Source organism: Coturnix japonica, chromosome 2 (assembly GCF_054131305.1).
Source record: "Coturnix japonica strain WE chromosome 2, WE-NBRP24, whole genome shotgun sequence".
In the NCBI taxonomy this organism is placed as follows: domain Eukaryota; kingdom Metazoa; phylum Chordata; class Aves; order Galliformes; family Phasianidae; genus Coturnix; species Coturnix japonica.
The window spans coordinates 125,867,951-125,887,951 of record NC_140664.1 but is presented as its reverse complement, the minus strand read 5'-3'; the positions used below and the strand labels follow the sequence as shown (position 1 = coordinate 125,887,951).

The 20,001-nt window shown below is 44.1% G+C and overlaps 1 protein-coding gene across 5 annotated transcripts; it reads left to right on the top strand.

Moving 5' to 3' along the window:
* Positions 1 to 1,021: 1,021 nt before the first annotated feature.
* On the top strand, positions 1,022 to 19,021 carry MAP3K8 (mitogen-activated protein kinase kinase kinase 8). Of its 5 annotated transcripts, none has more exons than XM_015853203.3 (9): positions 1,022 to 1,162; positions 2,920 to 3,044; positions 3,943 to 4,303; positions 7,016 to 7,180; positions 8,690 to 8,951; positions 11,812 to 11,918; positions 15,157 to 15,309; positions 15,940 to 16,186; positions 17,681 to 19,021. In XM_015853203.3, the coding sequence occupies exons 2-9, from the start codon at positions 3,010 to 3,012 to the stop codon at positions 17,812 to 17,814; spliced, it is 1,464 nt and encodes a 487-aa protein (XP_015708689.1). In that variant the 5' UTR covers positions 1,022 to 1,162; positions 2,920 to 3,009; the 3' UTR covers positions 17,815 to 19,021. The 5 variants fall into 5 exon arrangements, with proteins under 5 accessions (XP_015708689.1, XP_015708690.1, XP_032298944.1 ...); XM_015853204.3 differs by lacking the exon at positions 1,022 to 1,162 and adding an exon at positions 1,223 to 1,507; XM_032443053.2 differs by lacking the exon at positions 1,022 to 1,162 and adding an exon at positions 2,375 to 2,496.
* The last annotated feature ends 980 nt before the right edge of the window (positions 19,022 to 20,001 follow it).

Below are 20,001 nucleotides of genomic sequence, written 5' to 3'. Positions count from 1 at the left end.
AAGGGCAACTGGTCCAACTCCCCTGATACAAACAGGGACACCTACAGCTTCATCAGGTTGCTCAAGAGCCCCAATTAGCCTCACCTTGAGTGCCTCCAAGTACAGGGCATCCACCAGACCTCTGGGCATCCTGTGCCAGCGCCTCAACACCCTTAAGTGTAAAAAACTTCTCAATTTTTACTTCATCATCTTCAACCTTCTCGCGCATTTTCACAGGCATTTGGATGCAAAGAGTCCCTTATAATGCAGATAATAGACAGAAAATGCAGTGCTTGTCTGCTGGGATGGAGAGGCGGGTTCTGCCCCGTGGTTGCTGGTGGTGCAGGGTGGGCTGCAGTGAGCAGAGGTGCCATCCCCTCCGTGCTGAAACACCAGCAGCAGTTAATGCCGCTGGGACGAGAAGCAGGCAATAGCTGACAATAGCAGGACACGGGGAAATGGATTTAAGTTAAAAGAGGGAAGATTTAGGTTGGATGTTAGGGGGAAATTCTTCACTAGGAGAGTGGTTAGGCCCTGGAACAGGCTGCCCAGGGAGGTTGTGGATGCCCCGTCCTTGCAGGTGTTCAAGACCAGGTTGGGCGGGGCCCTGGGCAACCTGATCTAGTAAATGTGTATGTTTGGTGGCCCTGCCAGGCAGGGGGGTTGGAACTACATGATCCTTGAGGTCCCTTCCAACCCGGGTCATTCTGTGATTCTGTGAGAAGCGCAGCACTACCCTGCACCAACTGCCAAGCTAATAACAATGCCGGCACCCGGAGCATTTTAATCCGAACGCCGCCATCAAATCCTACATATTGTTGTTCTAAATTCCACCAGACTTCCAGCTCAACTTTTATTTAGCTAACGGGTACAGAACGGGTCTGGCGCTGTGTGTCCCGTGGGGCAGTACTGCTCCCAGCGCTGCCGTCGGGACAAGCCGCAGCTCCCCGTGCTGCGCTCCGCCGTGGCGTGGGGTGCGGAAAACACCACGCAACTTTTCCGAGCTCCGTCGGCACAGCCCGGCGGGGCGGTGCTGCCTCTTCCCGTAAAACGAAATAGAAACCGCGGCCGGAGCCCGCCCCGCGCCCCGCCCGCCCCCGGGGCTTCCCGCTGCGGGCCGAGCGGCCCCGGCGCCGGCTGAGAGCGGGAGGGAGGACGGGAGGGAGGCTCCGGAGACCCGCAGGTAACGGGGGGGGTAAAGGGGGCATGGAGGGGCGGCACCTGCCGGCACCTGAGGGGAGCCGAGCCATCCGCCGCAGGTGAGCGGGTCGGCTCTGTCAGAGCTGCGCTTCCCGCTGTGCGGTTAACGCTGTTTGTAAAGGGTGGGTATGAGGACTCGATCTTTTTCTCAGAAATGGGGTTTTAAGGACATGCCGTTCGTCATAAACGGGAAAAATAACCTCTTGGCCGGCACACGGCTCATGTGATGGTGTTGAAATAATGACAGAGTTGGAGAAGCAGTTCGTGCTGTAGTAACTGACCTGAGAGCTCAAGCTGAGATATGCTCTGATTCCTGGTGAGAAAACAGGTAGGACGTTGTTAGTGACGTGGTTTTTCAGCGTACCTGGGTTGTACAGAAAGACTTAAAGCTTTATTGAAGCACCCAAGCTTTAGTATGGAACTGTGAGTACTGTTAGCCTGACGCTGTGCTTTGGGAACATGTTGAGGCACAGAGCTTATGGAGAGCTATGTTTGCTCTCAGCTGCACTGTGGTCTGTTGAATGAAAGTATTATCAAGGAGTGAACTGGTTTAATTGTGGTGCTCGGTTGTCTCTGCCCACAAGGGATGGGGCCTCTGGAGGTTCGTGTTTTTCTATAGAAAGTCCCCCTGGGGTTGGTGTGTAACCCAGCCTTGCCCTTCAGAAGCAGCCTCACAGTTCCTCTTAGCAAACTGGCTGATGCTTTTCTCTTTACTCCCGGTAATTCGGCATCATAAAAGTCCAGCTGTGGGGCAAAGGCTAGAAATCTCCTCTATAATTGGGAGTAACCACTTTCAGGCTTTTAGGGCAGTAGCGTGGTAGGGTGAGATGCTAGGGGTTACAGCTTGGGCTTCTGCTATGTCTTGTATAGGTGTAGGCTGACAAACCCCTGCCCTCTCTCAGCACCCTGCTAGATAAGTGCTTGGGGGTTCCCCCTCCATGCCCTGATGCTGAGTGCCAGCATAAAGACTGAAGGCTGCTGAGCCCATTACAGGGTTTTGGAAAGGGGGATGCAGTATCGTGTACTCTCTCCATGTCATTTTCTGTTCCACCCATGCTGAGTTTTTCCTGTCCTGCCTATTGAGCTTACGGCACATGGTCTGAATTTCTCTGCCAGCTGCATCATTTTACTCATTTTTTTTCGACGTTAGAGCTGACGTCAGCGCTCTCCAGCCCATGAGAAATACGTGCCGCAAAGCTTCCACGTTCTTGCGGGGACGTTAAGATAGAGATCATAACCAGAAACTGTATCTGGGCAAGCGGCATTGCTTCATGACCTCAGGGGACTGAGTCTGCTGTTGGTGCTTGAGATAAATAGGTTATGCTTATTTCTTTTATAAGTATTTTTTTTGTTTGCTTGTCATCTTTTACTGAGAATAGGTGGCTTATGAAAAAGGGAAATGAAAGCTCTCTGAATGGGGTATGTGCTGCTGGAGGAAAAGAAGATTCGTCTCTTCTTTGTTATCTGCAAGCATGAGGCAGAGAGAATAAAACTCCAGACCTAACCATGGAAAAGTCACTTTGCAGTAGTACCTGGAAATCTGGGTGATCATACAGCAGCTTGACTCTTTTTAGCTGTCATCTTTTTCTGCAGAAAATCCCCTGTTATCTCACTCAGCCTTGTGATTACTACTTTTACTTTCCATGAAGCCCGTGAAACAAATGATCATATGAGCATAAACCAGTCCTTCTGCTTGAGCTGGCGTGCCATGGCTTTATTTGTTTTGCTTTTTTTTAATAGACTGCGAAGGATCACTGTGAATCTATCATCAGTGGTAAATACGGGTTCGAGAAACATGACGTCTTTACCCATTACACTGAGACCTTTTTGATGATTTTGAGTGATGCAACCAGGATAAATATAAGGTAAGTGTACTTAGACGTTTACGTGTTGAAAACTGTGTGTGTGAGAACATTAATGGTTGACTATGCATGTCTTTCAAACGGGTAGAATAACTCTGGTTCGAGCTGGGAATCTGGGATGAGAAAGGACCTTACTGGGATGCTGAGTCCATTAGATCTGAAGTCCATCTCAGCCAGGTGGTTAAGATGGATCTTAAAAGTTGCTGTTAGGAATAGTAAGAGCTGAACAAAGTGCTTGAAACTGCTTTAGAAGTTCATTACTTTCACAGTAACTCCGTTTCTGCCTTTTTTTTTTGTAAATTGGTGGAAATTTCAGTTCAAGTCTAATTCTGGTCAGTCATTTGCAGAAAAGGTGGGTGGTGTATCTCAGCTGGTGATGGATGGTGCTTCGTGCAGCGATACTAACAGGTGTTTATTACTGGTGGATGCCTATTAGCCTTGCTCTGTGATCCTCAGCTCTTTCTGGACACTTCACATAAGCTGCTCATAAAAATCTTGGGGATAAACTAATACGGTGCATTTATATCCCCATTTGTCACCCATTTCTAAATAATGAGTACTGAGGGTGCTCCTTCATTTTTGCATATCCAGCAAAACAAAACTGACTTGTGCTTCCTTACTGTGTCACTGCCTCCATTGAGAAACTTTATGTAAATTCCAAGATTGGATGATTGGAGGAGTTCACAAATAACTTCCAAAACGAAGGTTGTTAGTGGAGACTTTTTCTCTTTCTCCTCTTTACCCCTTCTACTAATTATGACTTTTTCTTAACACAAGGTAATTACAAAATCTAACCATGTAACAATGAACTACTTATCACTCTGACCACTTCTTTACCTTTGCTACTATAAATTCAGATGATAAAATGTCTTCAGGTTTGTTTTGTTTCTCTTTTTTTCAGGAGTGGTTTTGCAAAGTGGACAGTAATGGAGTATATGAGCACGGGTAGTGATAGCAAAGAGGAAATTGACTTGTTGCTAACTAATTTAAATATGTCTGAAGTGATAGACATCATGGAAAACCTTTATCCAGGTGGAGACCTTGCCGTCTATGAGGACAGCTTAATTACGATGTGTGAAGAAGCAAATCAAAATGAAGAACGTGCGGATTCTTTACTGTTTTGTGAGAGGGAGGTTTCTTTGATGTCCTCCGTCAAATACGGGACTGTGGAAGACCTGCTTGCTTTTGCAAATCAGGTGTCTAACACTGCAAAACAATTTAAAGGATGCAGACAGCAAGAATCTGGAATCCTTTTGAATATGGTACGTCTTTTTTCTATTCACTTAAAAATTAGTAGGTATAGGTGTCAGAAGTTATTGCTGAGTCTAAGTGGAGATCACCTTCAGTCCCAGCAGTAACAGGCAGACTGCTGTTCATTGTGGAAGCCTGAGCCTGGAGGGGATCCCTAAGGATGTCAGATCCAGCCCCTGCAGTCCCAGGCAGCTGTGGAGAAAGATCTGCTCAGAAAGATGCAGTCTGTGCTGCCGGTTGGTAGTCTGGTTATTAGAAAGCATTTCCCAGTGCTGGTGGCAAACTTCATGTGTGCAGTAAGAAAGCAAAAGTCACAGCTGTGAGGGCTTACAAGGAGCAGCTGTGAGTTCTCCAGTGTCTTTGCTGATGCAGTAGCAGAGATCTGTAAAGTAAAGGCCTAGAATCTATTCTGAATTCATTATCTGCGCAAAAGGTTGTAAAATACTGTAATATAAGGAGAAAAGGTATATAACATCAACTGCAACTTTCAGAGTGATGGTATTATGTAATATCACACAGTATTAAATGCAGGCATAGATGCAGTATCTTGAGAGATGTTAATTATTTTTTTTTCTAAAATGACTTTTGTTCTACAAACACCTGTAGATATTGGTGTCATTGAACTGCTATTAGAAATTAGTTGCTTTGGAAACAACCATTCATGAAATGGAAGATTATTCATGTATTCTTGTCCCGCTGTTTTGTTTTCTTCATATGTTCTAGATCTGTCATCTAAAATCCTTGCACGCAGTGTGTTTTGTACATGGAGATTCATTGCTTGAGGCTTGCCAGTTTCTTAGGTGTGAAACAGTAAAGAGTAATGCGTTATCCTGATTTTGAGGGAACGCTGCAAAATGGTCACTTCTTGAACTGTCACATTGAAATCACAATTACTAATATTATGTTTCCTATTCTTAGGGTAGGCACTGTTCTATGTACTCACAGTTGTTTTGCTTGGATATTACTTCTATAGATGCATCCAATTGGTATGAACCAGGTGTTATTAGGTGCATGTGACTCATTGAGCAACTGAGTACTGAAGGCAGGGCCTTACCTATGGATGCATTTCAACAGGCACCTCTGCACTGTATGTAGCTGCTGCTCTGTAGCCAGGGTCAGGAGCATTCCTGGCTGGCTGCTTACCTCTACAGACTGCACTGTGAAGGGCCTCGGGGTGCCCAGTTTGAGTTTCTTTCAGCTGAAACGAAGCTGGAGGAAGGCAGTCTACAGCCAGAGGAGAATGTTCAGTTCACAGTGTCAGGCAAGGATCTAGTCTGACATGAAGCCTGTTGAAATGCGAGTAGTGTGCTGTTCGTTTCTCCCTTTTGTTCTGCAAAGCCACCCTGTGTCTGTGTTGCTTACCAGGACAGCTGTAACATACAGATTAACTAGTCTCTGCTTGTGAATTGTAGAAGTGGAGGTGCAAGAGCTGGTACAATTCTTGCCTTGGTTCTAATAAGCACCAGGGAGGCTCATTCTCCTCATCCTGAGGAAAGCGCTTGTATTAAACAGGCACCCTCCACATCACTGAAGAGCTTATCCTCCCAAAAATTAATTAGGAATTAACTTACTTCACATATTTAAATACTAGTCACAAGTGCCAGTTTTAGCAGTGAAGATGATACTTTCCTAAATCAAAGCCACCAAGGTAAAGCACAGATTCTGTGTGTGACATCTTAAATCTAAAACCGGCAGTCTCCTAAGATGTTGTTATCTTAGAAAGGGCCGCAGAAGAGCTGAGCATGGTGAGACCATGTGACAGACAGCGATAAATATCTTTGATCTACTTTTATATGTCTTTAAGCATCTTGGTTACCTATCAGTAATCAGATTAACAATATTCTGGTTGCTGGTGATGCTGTATATCCCTGCTTTAATGAGAAGCATATTTGCTGCAAGCGTTAGTGCTGCTTTAGCTAGGAGAATCTGAACAGACTTCAGAACCAACGTCAAACCTAAAGCAGGACTTGCATCACTACAGCTAGGAGTTAGATCTCTGGCATGTGCAGAGGGAGAGAGCTCTTCCAAAGGATGATTCAGAGCAAGATACTGACTTGGATGCTCAGGACCACTTCCTAGAGGAGCCTCCTTGCCCTGGTGGCAGTGCAGAGTCCCAAGGCTCTCTATACATTACCACCTCAAGCAGATAAAGTGACTCCCAGTCACTATTCAGCTGCAGTGTAAAACTGCAAGAAGGTGACAGGTGAAATTGCAGCAGACTTCTTCAACTGCTTACTGAGCAGCAGAAATTCTGATACGAGAAGGAAAATTGAAATTCTTCTAGCAATCCATTTGATATTAGGAAATGCTGAAACTCTTGCTCACATCATAGAAGATAGCCTGTGAGTAACAGCTATGTGGCATAACAAGTCAGCAGATTGCAGGAAGGGCAAACATGTGCAGGTAGATCTAATAACAAGAGGTGGATAATTTCATTAACCCAGCTGCTGTTGTTGTTGTTTCAAGACAATTAATTGCAACTTACACTTTGTGAGTTAGTCACTTGAGAGAAACGTGGATGCCTGGGCTGTGAATGGATGCCACACCTCACATGCTGTTCCCATTTGGTGTTTCTAAATAAAGACTGCTGAACAGATTGCATGCATTGTGTACATACATAAGCAACGTATATTTTTTTTCCATCCCATGTATAAGATTAATTAGACTTGATGTAGTTTCAACTTCAGTGTGATTTATTATTTCATTGTAATTTAACTCCACAGATCACTCCCAAGAATGGCCGCTATCAGATTGACTCGGATGTGCTCCTGTTTCCATGGAAGCTGACTTACAGGAATATTGGCTCTGACTTTATTCCACGAGGAGCTTTTGGGAAGGTGTACTTGGCCCAAGATAGAGAAACCAAGAAACGAATGGCATGCAAACTGGTATGTTTGTTCAGTAGCTTTATCTATATGCAGATACATGGAACATGTAGTGTATTTTTAAATGTGTCTGCATGACATTCCGCTACTGGGCTGAATGTTGCCTGTGTTCTTTTGGCCTACATAAAGCTGGAAAAATGGTTGTTTTTTAAATGTTAATTGTTTTCATCCTTGAGACCTGAAAAGTTTAAGCACTGTGGAAGTGTCTGGAAGCCTGTATAACTATCTTGTGGGCAGGCTTGGTACTCCCTGCAGCCGTGCTGGGGTAAATGGAAGAATTTATGCTTGTCCTGCAGTAATTGTGGCAGTAATGTATCAACATGGAATCACGTCCCTGCTGGAGATGATAACAAAACCCTGCTGCTGCAGATGGTTCTGGGATCCCACCCTTCAACTGGGGCTTTCAAACATGTGTTTTTGTTATTCCAATGGTATTCATGTCTCAGTGACCTCAGCTTACGTGCAGTTCTCATGGTGTTTTAAATGCTAACTCAGCATAAGGTTGAGAGATGTCTCGAGGAAATTGCTGACCACCCCTCGATGTCAATGCAAGTCTGTATTTTCTTTCAACTTCACCTTTCAATGTACTGTTCTGAATTGAGTAATAAGTGTTTAGGGTCAGCAAAGGCTTGAGTGGTATACTTGTCTATACCCCACCTCATGAATAAGCACCTGCCTTCTGTGTGCAACAGAATAGGCAGGGACTTGTATGTCCTGCCCTTCTGCCAAACGTATGGGCCTAGAAACCAATTTAGTTTGCCAGTCCTGCATAACCCACTGCAGGGTTAACTTCATCTGATGTTTCTGAATGTGCAAAAAGTATTTCTCGTTGCTGTAAAATTATTAGTGTGTTAATTGCTTAGGGCAGTTGAGGGGAAGAGAATAAAAAGAGTGATAATAGCCTTCCTGAGTGTAAGCAAACATTGCCCATTGCTTTAATAATCTGCCATAGGTACTTCTAAAATAAATAGAGTGCTTCTGAGTGCTCACTTTAAAGCGGATTTCCTTTCTCAGAAGCCCTAAAAGAAGGCTGATAAGGAGTTAAACAAGGTCAGTAACTGAGTGGAGCACTGTTAGTCTGCAGACTGCTGAGCATTTCTGTGCTGCAAGCACTGATCCACGTGTCAAAAGGGTGTGCAGATCTTGTAGAGCAGATGAGACTGCACAAAGCTAGCTGAAAAAGCAGTGGGATTTTTATCTCCTTCACCAGGAAGTTTGCGTAGAGCTTTTGCGTAACAACCACCCATTTTTGACGGGAATAACTCTTGCTACATTGCTTTTTCTGGAAGACTGCGCTTTTTATTAGGGCGAGATTCCAAAAATTCTCTCATTTTTGAACAGGATGTATCTGGATTAGAAAGGAATAAAGCACAGGATCAAAATAAAGTCTTGCATTTAAACAAGTAGTTAAGAGCCCTTTGCTTCCTTCTTCCATTTCAATCTATGGCAAAACTAACAGTATAAATAACCTGGGTTTTGAGCTGCTTTTATGTGGTTGTTTCTACCTCCTAGGTGCCGGTGGAACAGTTCAAACCATCAGATGTAGAAATACAGGCATGTTTCCGTCATGAAAACATTGCTGAATTATACGGAGCTATTCTGTGGGATGAGACCATCCATCTCTTCATGGAAGCTGGGGAGGGAGGATCAGTCATGGAGAAGCTGGAGAGCTGTGGGCCTATGCGGGAATTTGAAATAATTTGGGTGACAAAGCACATCCTGAAAGGGCTCGACTTTCTCCACTCCAAAAGGATTATCCATCATGATATCAAACGTAAGTGTGCTTGGTTCCTTGGGGTGCTCTCTGTTCCACATCGGGGTGGGGCTCTCCTAAAGGGCCGGCTACAGAGGTGGGGTGTGTAGCCTTGCATCACGGACAGAGAAACTGGATCATGCCAACTAATAACAAGGTTAAGATAAGTTATATACACTGTTTATTGCTGTATTAATGGGGAGGATGATTTGAAAGTCCTTCACCTTTCTTATGCAATGCAGATTTGAAATAAAAACCAAAAGAAGTTTGAGCAAAATGATCAGAGTGCATTAAACCAGAAGTTTACTTCTTTCTGTGGAAATGTGCCCTAAATATTTCCTTTCATAGAATCGTAGAATGGTGTTGTATTAGGCTTGGGTTGGAAGGGACCTTAAGTGCCTTCAAGCTCCAACCTCTCTGTCACAGGCAGGGCTGCCAACCTCCCCAATTAGAATCATAGAATCACAAGATTGGAAAGGACCCTCAAGGTCATCTAGTCCAACTGTCCTCCCATTACTGTTGCTACCACAAAATAAAAAATAAAATAAAATTTAAAATTTTTAAATAAAATTTAATACTAGACCAGGCTGCCCAGGGCCCCCATCCAGCCTGTCCTTGAACACCTCCAGGGCCAGGGCATCCACAGCCTCTCCAGGCAGCCTGTGCCAGCACCTCACCACTCTCATAGTAAAGATCTTCCCCCTGACATCCAACCTAAATCTTTCCTGTTGTTTTCTTGTGCCTGCTTTTAATAGTTCTGTGCCTGTGCATGGCTGTTCCTCAATTTGACTCCATTTTGGAACAAAATACACAATTTTTATTGTTGTGGTTTTTTTTTCTTTTAACAATTATTTCAAATTTTAGCTTGTTTGTTTCTAAATTTCCCTGAGTATTAACTTGTGTAAATCATATTGAATGCTATTTCTCCCAGCATCTCCTCCCTGCTGCAGAGAGATAAAATCTGTCTGCCGCTCTAATAAGAGTGTTTCTAATTAGGACATATCTCCTCTGCAAGCTCATTTTTGCTCTAAGTAGATCTTTTTTTTTTCCTGTGTGTGTAAAATATAAATATTCAAACTTAAGTGTTAGAATAATTAGTTGACAAGATGATTATCAGGAATTAGCGGTGCCTTCTGGAACAGGTTGCTAGGAGAGATGGTGGATGTCCCATCCCTGGAGACACTGAAGGTAAGGCTGGTCAGGGCTCTGAGCACCCTGATCAAGCTGTACGTGTCTCTGTTCCTTGGAGGAAGTTGGACCAAATGACCTTTAGAGGTCCCTTCCAACTCAAATGGTTTTGTTATTCTGTGATATTAATAAAAGGTTTATTTAGAATCCTACCCAGTGCCCTGCCTCAGATACCTGACATAGAAAAGGCTGTTACCTGTACTTCTCATTTCTTCCTGATTGAATCCTCTTCTGTTAAGACCATCATGCTGACATACGGGATTGGGATTTTATTGAGAAAAGGCTTCCTTGAGCCAAGGAGGAACAACTTTCTGTTGGCTTTTAGCAGTAGATCAGTGGGTTGTTTTAACCCTTCGTTCAGAAGCTATGGAATCCCCAGAGCTGAGTACAACAGGACGATCACCTCCCTGCTCCTGCTGCCTACACTATTTCTGATACAAGCCAGGATGCCATTGGCCTTCTTGGCCACCTGGGCACACTGCTGGCTCATGTTTTGCTGAGCATTGTCCAACATTGCCAGGCCCATTTCTTCCATGCAGTCTTTCAGAAACTGCCCTAAGCCTGTAATGTTTCCTGGGGCTGTTGTGGCCTAATTGAGCATAGGGTCCGTGCTGGGCTTTTTCAGCTGTGTCAGATGAGGAGTGAAGCAGAGCTGTCCTTCTCTTCCTGTGTCCTGACAAGAAGTTGGAGTTGAGTTCAATCCCAAGGAGGCAGCAAAGCTTGCCACATTTATGGCAATGCTGCATTTTGCACGATTCTTTATGCAGTGTTTAAAATCTGTATCTTCATAGTTATGCTTAAAATTACTGATATATTCATTTATTCATAGCACTTATTTGAGGAATCAGTATGACTGAAATGAAATTGTGCCTTTCCACTGTGTGGTCATGGTGGGTGCTATCAAGATGGGAAATGACCTGACTCCACTGTTTGCTATGGGGGGAAAATCTATTTCTCTTGCATAACTTGAAGACTTGTCTGTGGCTGCAGAAGAAATGAATAAGAATTTCTCAAGACTTAAAAAGGAGCATTACATTCATAAATATTTGATCAGAAATACAACTGCAAAGAAAGCCTCTGTGCCTTAGGCAGAGTTTGATGAAGGAAAGTGAATAAAGCTCCTAAATAGTTCTGCGATTCAGACAGGGAACTCTCCTCCTTTTCTTTTACAGCTATCTTCTTTCATTGTGCTTAGCTGCTGTTGCTGACAGGTATGGCGGCTGTGGAGGGGCCTCTGTTCTTCATTTATTTTGCTAGTGTTAAGAAATCCCTTGGTGGCCACAGTTCTGTCTGTAGCAATAGCTGTGCAACATGCTTGCAGCTCTGGAGACAACGAAGGCTCTTCAGAGCAAGCCAGGATACTGGCTGTGCAGAGATCTCCATCAGCCTCCTAGCTTGATCCTTTGCCCTCAGCCATTTTCTCTGTCTGTTTCTCACTCTATTTTCTTTTTTTTTTTGTTAGGAAAATGACCAGACATTGATTTCTTCTTTTAAACAAACCAGTCTTGCTTGATTTTCAGAGATATAATTAAAAATTGGTCTTGGATCACTAACAGACATGTTTTGGCTAGCAGAAGGGACTGGTTGTGCTGGCCTCCTGTTTCAGGCAGACATCCAAATGAAACAGTCACGTTGTGAAATAAATGCCCCAAATGCTGGAACCTTAAATGGCACCTTTTTGTTTTTCTTTTAGCAAGCAACATTGTGTTTATGTCAACTAAGGCCGTGTTGGTGGATTTTGGGCTAAGTGTTCAAATGACTGAGGACATTTACTACCCCAAAGACCTTAGAGGAACAGAGGTAAGACACAGGAGAGACAAAAAACTGTGTTGTATCACTCCTTTTACAGTGATGTCCACATTCAGTATTGGAGTTTAAGAGTAAATACATTATGTTGCTCTGAAGCCAAACAAAGGAACAGTGTGCTGGGGAGGGTGGTTTGCAGTGCATCAGCTGCTGGTCAGAGACGCTTCAGACTGGAATTCAGTTCTTTGCTCTGTCAAAGATTTCTCGTGAGATATCAGCCATTGACTGGGGTGACCTGCTCAGCGCTCCACCTTTGAAACCACAGAAACAACAAACCTGTGGGTTCTTTAGCATTTCCCACGTCTGTAGTCCTTATGTCCTATGGAGATTATGTACTGAGTGGTTGATGGTTATCTGCTAAAATGCTTAGGTGTCACAGCAAAGGAGGCAAAGCCTTTTAAACATTCCCAATGACTTGGACTCAGAACACGCAGAGAGGTCCTGCTCACTACTTGAGTACTCTCATACCAAAGTGTTTCCAGACTGACTGTTTAGCAAACAGCCAAGCAGCAGCAATTAGCTGGGGTAGCTGCTACAAATGGGCCTTCGCTTGCTCTCTGTTGCCAGAGGAGGCTGTTTACAGGAAACACTCCAGCCAAACTGTTGGCACTTACTATTTTGATGCTCTTTCACAGCGTAGGCATGTGTGTTGAGGAGACATTCATGTGTAACTGACAGAGAGCATCTCACTTCCTTGGAAGGGCAGGATAAACTCATGTTTCACAGAACGCCCAGCTCGTTTGATTTTGATTTCAGAATCTTTGGGAACATATTCAAGCATTTGTTTGTGTTGGCTTTCTAGTCAGAGGCGTTAAGAGTTTAAAATGCTTACTGTATCGGAAGTAATGTGCTTTCTGGCATTTAATGTATGTGCTTTGATCATTTGTGTGGGTGCGTGCATGCTATTAATAAGAATAAAAAAAGGGGGGGGTAGAGGGAAAGGGACACGATAGAAAAAAGGAGATGGAAGTCCTGGTACAGAATTTCCCAAGGACAGAGTTGTTTTAGATGTGTTTGCAGGTGTATGAAGCAGGTGATGATCCAACCCTGGCTGCTGGTGGGCAGGTCAAATTAATGTAGGGAAGCACAGCTGTGAAATACACTTCTCCCCTTTCAAAAAGAAAAATGAGTTTGCACTGTTGAGCACCTGCAGTTGTGCCCATAGAAAGCAGACAGTCCGTGCAGCCCTAAAACATGCAGCGTCCTGGTGTGTGCTGTGTCCTACAGAGTGGTGTAGGGAGGGAGCTGGTTTTCTGAACCTGCCATCCTGGCCACTCTGCTGCAGCATGGTGGGTGATGAGAAAGGCTGTGGAGAGGTTACTGGGAAAAGAGATGCTCAAATTCCAGTCCAAGACTTAAGGGAATGCTGTGAATGCTGGTGTACAAGTTTTTGTGCTCACAGGACCCACAGCACTCGTGCTGAGCTTGGTGGAGTCCATTCATTTGCAATTGCCTTCTTCAGATTCATAGCGCTGTTTTCTCATCATTTCTTCCATGTAAGATCTCATCTCTTGCTCTGAAGTCCTCCCGAGCTTTACACCTCTGTTATGCAGCCTTAAGAAGCAGTGCAGCTGTCCAGGGGGGCTGTTTCTGCATGTGGCAGCGTAATGACCTCCCGTGTTAGGGCTGTATTGCTGCCGTGCAGATTCCTTCATAGGAAGTGCCTGGCTCCTCTTGCACTGGTGCTGGCTGGGGCTGGTTTCCACACAGTTGGAATTAGCAATCTCCTCTGAGGGTCTAGGCAGTGGCTACACACTCTGCCGTGCTTCTGGCACTGTGTTAAATTGCACAAGCTCCAGCTGCAAATATTGCTGAGGTTGTTTAAATGTTAAGGGTGTGGTTAATTCATGAGAATGCTCAACTAAAACTAGCACAGTGTTTAAAGGAAAGAAAAAATGGCTGATATGGCTGGATATATGCCCAGCAATGGAGAGCAGTGGCAATGGGATGAGATCCGGGGTTGGACTGCCCACCTTGGTGGCAACTGAGCTCAAGGCCAGACAAAATCAGTCTGAAATCACGGTGTGGGTGCACATCTGATGTTTGCTTTTTGTCCTTGTGCAATCAGGGTGTGTCTTGACCTTTCTCACACTCAGGCTGTAGCTGCAGACAGGTTGTACTTCCAGCATCCTTTTTCCTCAAGAAAGTAGCTGCTTTTCATCTGTACAGATTTCGCTGTAATTGCATCATTTGCACTGTATGCAGCTGTCATTACTTATTTCATAAAAAGGGGATTTTTTTCTGCGGTCTTTATGAGCCTTAAGTGTGGCAGATGCCTTTTTCTACCTTAGCTTTGAGGAAGGCAATGGACAGGGGTCAGTAGCAGCTCCAGACGTGCTCCTATGCTTTTGCTACCAGTCCACAGCTCTGATTGCAGATGTGATGTGTGATTTACTGGGAAATATTCCATGGTATTTGCGTGAGCCTTGCGGCCATTCTCCATCTGTGGTAGCGAGCAGGCCAGCAATGCGGTGATGATTTAACTTCCTGCCCTTGTGTCAATTAATGGCTTTTAACGTGATTCTTTGTGGTCTGGTGACTTGAACTAATTAAGGATCTGTTTGGCTCCTTTAGAGGGCGATTGGGTGAGGGAAAAATGGAAACCAGGAATGACAACTGGGACAGCTTGATGCTGAGACCTTCCTGCTGCACATGGCTGGATGCACAGCAGTGGTGGGCAGGCAGTGCCTCTCACACCCCAGTTCTCCTCAGCCCAGCTCAGCCAGTGAGGAGATGCCCTCAGAGTGCTTCAACTGCTCTGACAAATCTCAGCTGTGCTGTGGAAAATTGTGGATAGAAACCATAATTTGGATGGCAAGGAATTTCTGGTTTAGGAATTTGTTTTAGCTTTAAGGAATTTCTGGTTTAAAAAGAAGTGGGAGGGAGATGCTTGCATTACCAGCTGCTCTGGGGAATGGTCACACAGCAGGAGCTGGCTTTCAATCTGTGCCTTGCCTTACACCTGGCTTGTGCCTCGCTGCCCCACATCTTAGGGTGGTGCCCCACCATGCAGGTTATTGGATAATAAGCGGAGAGAAGACCAAGAAAGCCAGTTCTGCCCAAACATTTGTGTTTTGTTTGGTGTAACAGAGCAGAAAATCTGTTCCCCAGCTAGTGCTTGGTCACCCAGAGGGATTTGTAAAGTGTGTGTTTCAAATCACAACATATCGTGGTTGGTCTTTGATTATTGTTTTCTGTTGCTGATTAGTCTTTTTTTGGCTATTCTTCACAGATTTACATGAGTCCCGAGGTCATCCTGTGCCGAGGCCACACAACCAAAGCAGACATCTACAGCATGGGAGCTACTATTATTCACATGCAAACTGGCATTCCACCCTGGGTGAACAGATACCCTCGTTCTGCATATCCATCCTACCTCTATATTGTGAGCGCTCTTAGAAAAACCATATATCCGTTTCCATCGAAGGGTTCCTGTATTCTTGTTGGGAAAGCTTCAGTCATACAGACTATCAAATTACTTGTCAGAGAGATGATATCATCCTTTTTGCTTTGGGGGAGGGAGGGAAGAAGTGGGTTTTGATCATTTAGTGGAAGGATGAAACTGAGCTGGAGTAATCTCTGTGGTTTTGTTACAAGTTGACAGGCCTTGGGCTTCTGCAAGAACAGGGTTAGAACAGGGTGAAACCTGATTGGAACAAGTCCCTCTCTGTCCTGTTGCTGGTCTGTTTTGCTTAGAAGCTGCAGATAAAAACAGCTTGATTCACATGCTGTGGTACAGAACTCTGGTCAGTTTGTGCTGCACTGGATTTTATATTTTCTTGGAATTGCTTTGAGTCTTAAAATTTATGCTGAAATCTGATAAAAAGGTGGATTTTCTGTGGTTACGTATTATGTTGTACTTGATTCTACTAGCTTGGAGAGGTGGTACCTTGTAAGTGAGGAATTCCCAGACCACCAGGGTGATTATTTGTGACCACTTTTTCCATTGTTTTTGGAGTAACTGTATCAATGGTCTTTAAAAAATAAATATATATTATTATTATTATTCCAACAGATACACAAACAAGCTCCCCCTTTAGAGGACATTGCCGAAGACTGTAGCACTTCCATGAGGGAGTTGTTAGAAGCAGCTCTAGAAAGGAATCCTAATCACAGACTGTCTGCAGCAGAGTTATTGAAACATGAAGCCTTACACCCACCCCCAGAAGACCAGCCACGCTGCCAGAGTTTGGACTCAGCGTTGTTTGAAAGGAAAAGACTACTTGCAAGGAAGGAGCTGCAGTTGCCAGAAAACATTACAGGTCTGTAATATCAGCCTTACCTTGCACTTTGTAGATTTTACATTGTGTTGAACTTGACAAAGTGTTTTGAAATGAGATAAACTCAAAAAGCCTCTGGAAGGAGATCAGTAGAAATCCCTATCAGATTAGGTCAGACCCAGCACTCATTAGGTGTTATGTAAAACACTCATTGACTTCAGCAGGAGAACTTAGCCTGAATTCTGCAGCTCCAGAAGGACTGGCTCATGAAAAGGCCCTGGCAGTCATTTGGGGCACTTTTTCATTAAGTATAGATTGCTGTCCCAAAATGACTTAATTCATCCCTGTATTGCAGGTGTTTCATTCATGCCAGTGATTTGTCTTTCAACAAGCAGAGTTTCAACAACTGCCATTAAAATAAATCCTTTTTGCCTCCTTAAAGATAAGACACACACGGAATCTAACTGTAATGATGCTGTCAACAGCACAAGCCCTTTGTTTTAAAAACAATAATGACTGTAGGATAGAATTCAGCTCCCTTGTGCATTGGTAATTGCTCTATGAAAGATAACGTGTGAGCCAGTTAAACAAACAAAAAAACCCAAACCAAAAACGTGTGGCCTCAGATAGTATCAAGCTGAAGGGAATTTTGGTGTCAGCAACTTGCTAGCAGGCTTCAGAATGCTTTTCTTCTACTTCTGAAATATGTTAGGATTGCCCTGATGAAGGGCATTTATAAAATGAGCCCAGACGAGTGGTTCATTTAATTGCAACAATTATTTGAAGAGATACCTGTGCAAAATTTGGGGTGCTCTAATGAGTAACTGTTGAAATGAAGCATTTAAAGTAATCACTGCCTTTACATCTATAGTGGTGTTGCTCCTTCTGGATTTTTGCCTCGTGGGTGCATAATCCTATGACCAGCACAGGCTATCTCAATCAGTTCTTTCAAAGATAAAAGACTATTTGGCCATTACACTGGAACTCTAATTTAGGTGCCTGAGATTCCAAGACACTCACTGTGCGAGTATTCAGGGGAGTTCTGCAGCTTCTTCAGACCTTGACTTAAAATAATGTGAGACAGACAGTCCCAGGTCTGTTCTGTACTGTCACAAAGAGGATGTCGTTAACTTAAAGGAAAATCCCCCTGTGATGAAGGGGAATTCTCAGCTGTCAGAAAACTTGCAGTTTTTTTCTTGTGCCAAACTCTCCTTTAGCACCATGGCCCAGAGAATGAGGAAGCTCTGTCTGGCTGTGCCAGCAAACAGGGCTTTTTGTAGCAAGTAAACACACTTGCTATTTGCAGTAGCAAGCTGCTTACTTTTCTTTGTCCTGGATTTATGGGTTGATTTGTTATCTTTCATTTAATTTTATATGAGATTTATTTTATATTGGCTTTAAAAATGAAGCTTTCTAAAGCACAAATGAATAAAAGCAAATGTTAGGCTAATTATTCCAGTAATGCCTGTAACTGTGAAATTGCATTGATGCAGCTATTTGTGCAGTAATGTCACGCTTTGTGTCTTTTCTTTTTAGATTCCTCTTTGTGCACTGGGAGCATGGAGGAGTCGGACCTGGTAAAGAGGCAAAGGTCACTTTACATAGACCTTGGAGCTCTTGCTGGTTACTTCAATATTGTTAGGGCACCGCCAGCATTAGAATACGACTGACCCAGTAACGTTCTCTATCAGCAGGTCAGAAATGGACCTCTACCTCTTCAAACTTGATGTTGAGACTTGATTTTCAAATTTGTACATAAAAAATATTGCCATTGTAGGCTGTAAAATGTGAATAGTTTATGATTGCACAGATGATTAAGCTAAACCCTTAGGGGCTCTGATAAGCTGATCTGAAGCAATGGTATCAGTGCATCTACTGGCTGACCAACAAGAAGACAACAGAAAGAACACTGCAGGGAATGTCTTATCCTGGGGGACCTCCCTGTGCTGGACCTTAGACTTTAGTAAAGCTTATATGATATGCTTGCAAGTATTGCCATTAAAAAGAAAAAAAAAAAAAATGAAAAAAAATGAAAAAAAAAAAGAAAAGCATGTGGGCCATAAGATCTGGTCTATCTGAGCTGTCCTTAGTGAAAACCTTCCCCCAATAAGTCTTTGTTGAGTCTTTGAAACCTGGCCAGTCTCTGGTCGTTCTCAATGTAAATCAGGAGCTTCCTCAAGCTGAGCTAGTTTCTATCAGGTGTCTCTGGAGTCAAAGCATCACTTGGTTACAGATATGTTTTAGCTTTGTATCTTCCCTGTCCCGCTGCTCCTTGGGCGGAGGGAGAATCTGGCTGTATCTGTTAGCTCTGGGAGTGGCACAGCAAGTTGGCCCTGGCTCCACCTGCTTTCGTTGTTGCAGCTACTGCAAGGATATCTCGGCTAGTTTTCAAGGGTAGGGCAAGTGTTAGTTCATATTGGTAACAGTGGGCGATCTCCAGGCTTTTGCTTTTTAATGCTATAAACTTGTGTATGATTGGCGTGAGCGCTACGGTTTGGAAAGCGTGTCATTAGTGACAAGCTGTGTTTATGTTCCTATGGAAATGGAATTATATTGTTCTTGCTGTGCCTCATACATTTGAAACACGATGTTTTGGATGCTAGTAAAACTATGCAAACTGCATAGTTCTGTACATCCCATGGGATGAGAACGTAAACTTTTATAAAACTCTCTTTGATGCTTAGGATGACTCTTTTTAAGCATTTTTGTTACAATGGCATACTATGTATGTTGTACACTGAATCTTTTCTGAAGCACGGTCTCTTTTTCATACATCCATTATTTAATGCTGCTCCTTTCTAACATGTGATCTTGAACAGATTATTTCCAGTTTGATACTGATACGGTCAAATGAATAAATCCAGCTCAGTGCCTTGAGAAGTGGTTGCTGTGTCCTTTTCTCTTTGAAAGCAGTGTGACCTTGTCTGTTACGTCTCCTTCCACGACCCGGTGATGCTACGTGCATTGTTCCACATGCTGAAGTGTTGGGCGGAGGGTGCAGTGAACAGATTTTGGACTCGGAACAGGCAGCTAATGCTCCTGACAGAACGATGTATGATAAACAACCCTTCAGAGCCCTGCAGGAGCATTTGGATGATGCAGAAATAAGGGCTTTCTTGCCTGGTTTCTCTGATACCTGTTCCCTTTAAACGAGCACCAAAGCACTGTTGGGAGCCAGAGCATCCATTTCTCTTCTCTGAGGGAAGCTCAGCAAGGTGCGTTTCTAAAATCATCCCCGTCCGAAGCTTATAATTGGAGCAGCGCATCAACAAGTCCTTTATAAACTGCGTGCCAACAAAACTCAACAACGCCCCAAAACTCCAGACAGACCATGGGAGTGGCTCATTGCGATCCTGGGCTGTGCTCACGCTGCTTCAGGAATAGCCCTGCTGCTGGGGCACAGTGACTCATTGGGGCGGAGACAAGCGGCCACCCCACAACTCCCACAGCTGGCAGTGCCCGTGTAGCGCTGGCAGCGGGGTGGTATCACTGCAGGAAGGTGAGCTCGTCTGTGGCAGAAGGAACTCCTCAAAATGAGTGTGAGAATTCCCACTGCCGGGCTCCAACCATCACCCCTGCCTGCAGCTCTCCCTTCCCACATCACTCACCAGGTGCCATTGTCTCATGCAGGCAGCCATAAGCCATTTCCAGGTTATTTTCAGAGTAGATCAAACAAACTTATGTGGAAGGGAAGAACTTTCAAGCAAGGCAGGCTGCCCTTTGGAGGCAGACTGACTTCCCCATAGAAATATGAAAACATCTTTGGCAGCAACACATCAATAACTCATCTCGCCAGAAGAGCAATGCTCTGGGGAAGGGAAATGACACAAATAAAGACAAAAAGGCTCAGGAAGTTC

Excerpts from the sequence above, each read along its gene's own strand:
- MAP3K8 (XM_015853203.3), top strand. The coding sequence starts at position 3,010 with ATGATTTTGAGTGATGCAACCAGGATAAATATAAG. Across the intron at positions 4,304-7,015 it reads CTGGAATCCTTTTGAATATG|ATCACTCCCAAGAATGGCCG; the intron begins GTACGTCTTTTT and ends TTAACTCCACAG. Across the intron at positions 16,187-17,680 it reads GTTGCCAGAAAACATTACAG|ATTCCTCTTTGTGCACTGGG; the intron begins GTCTGTAATATC and ends TTTTCTTTTTAG.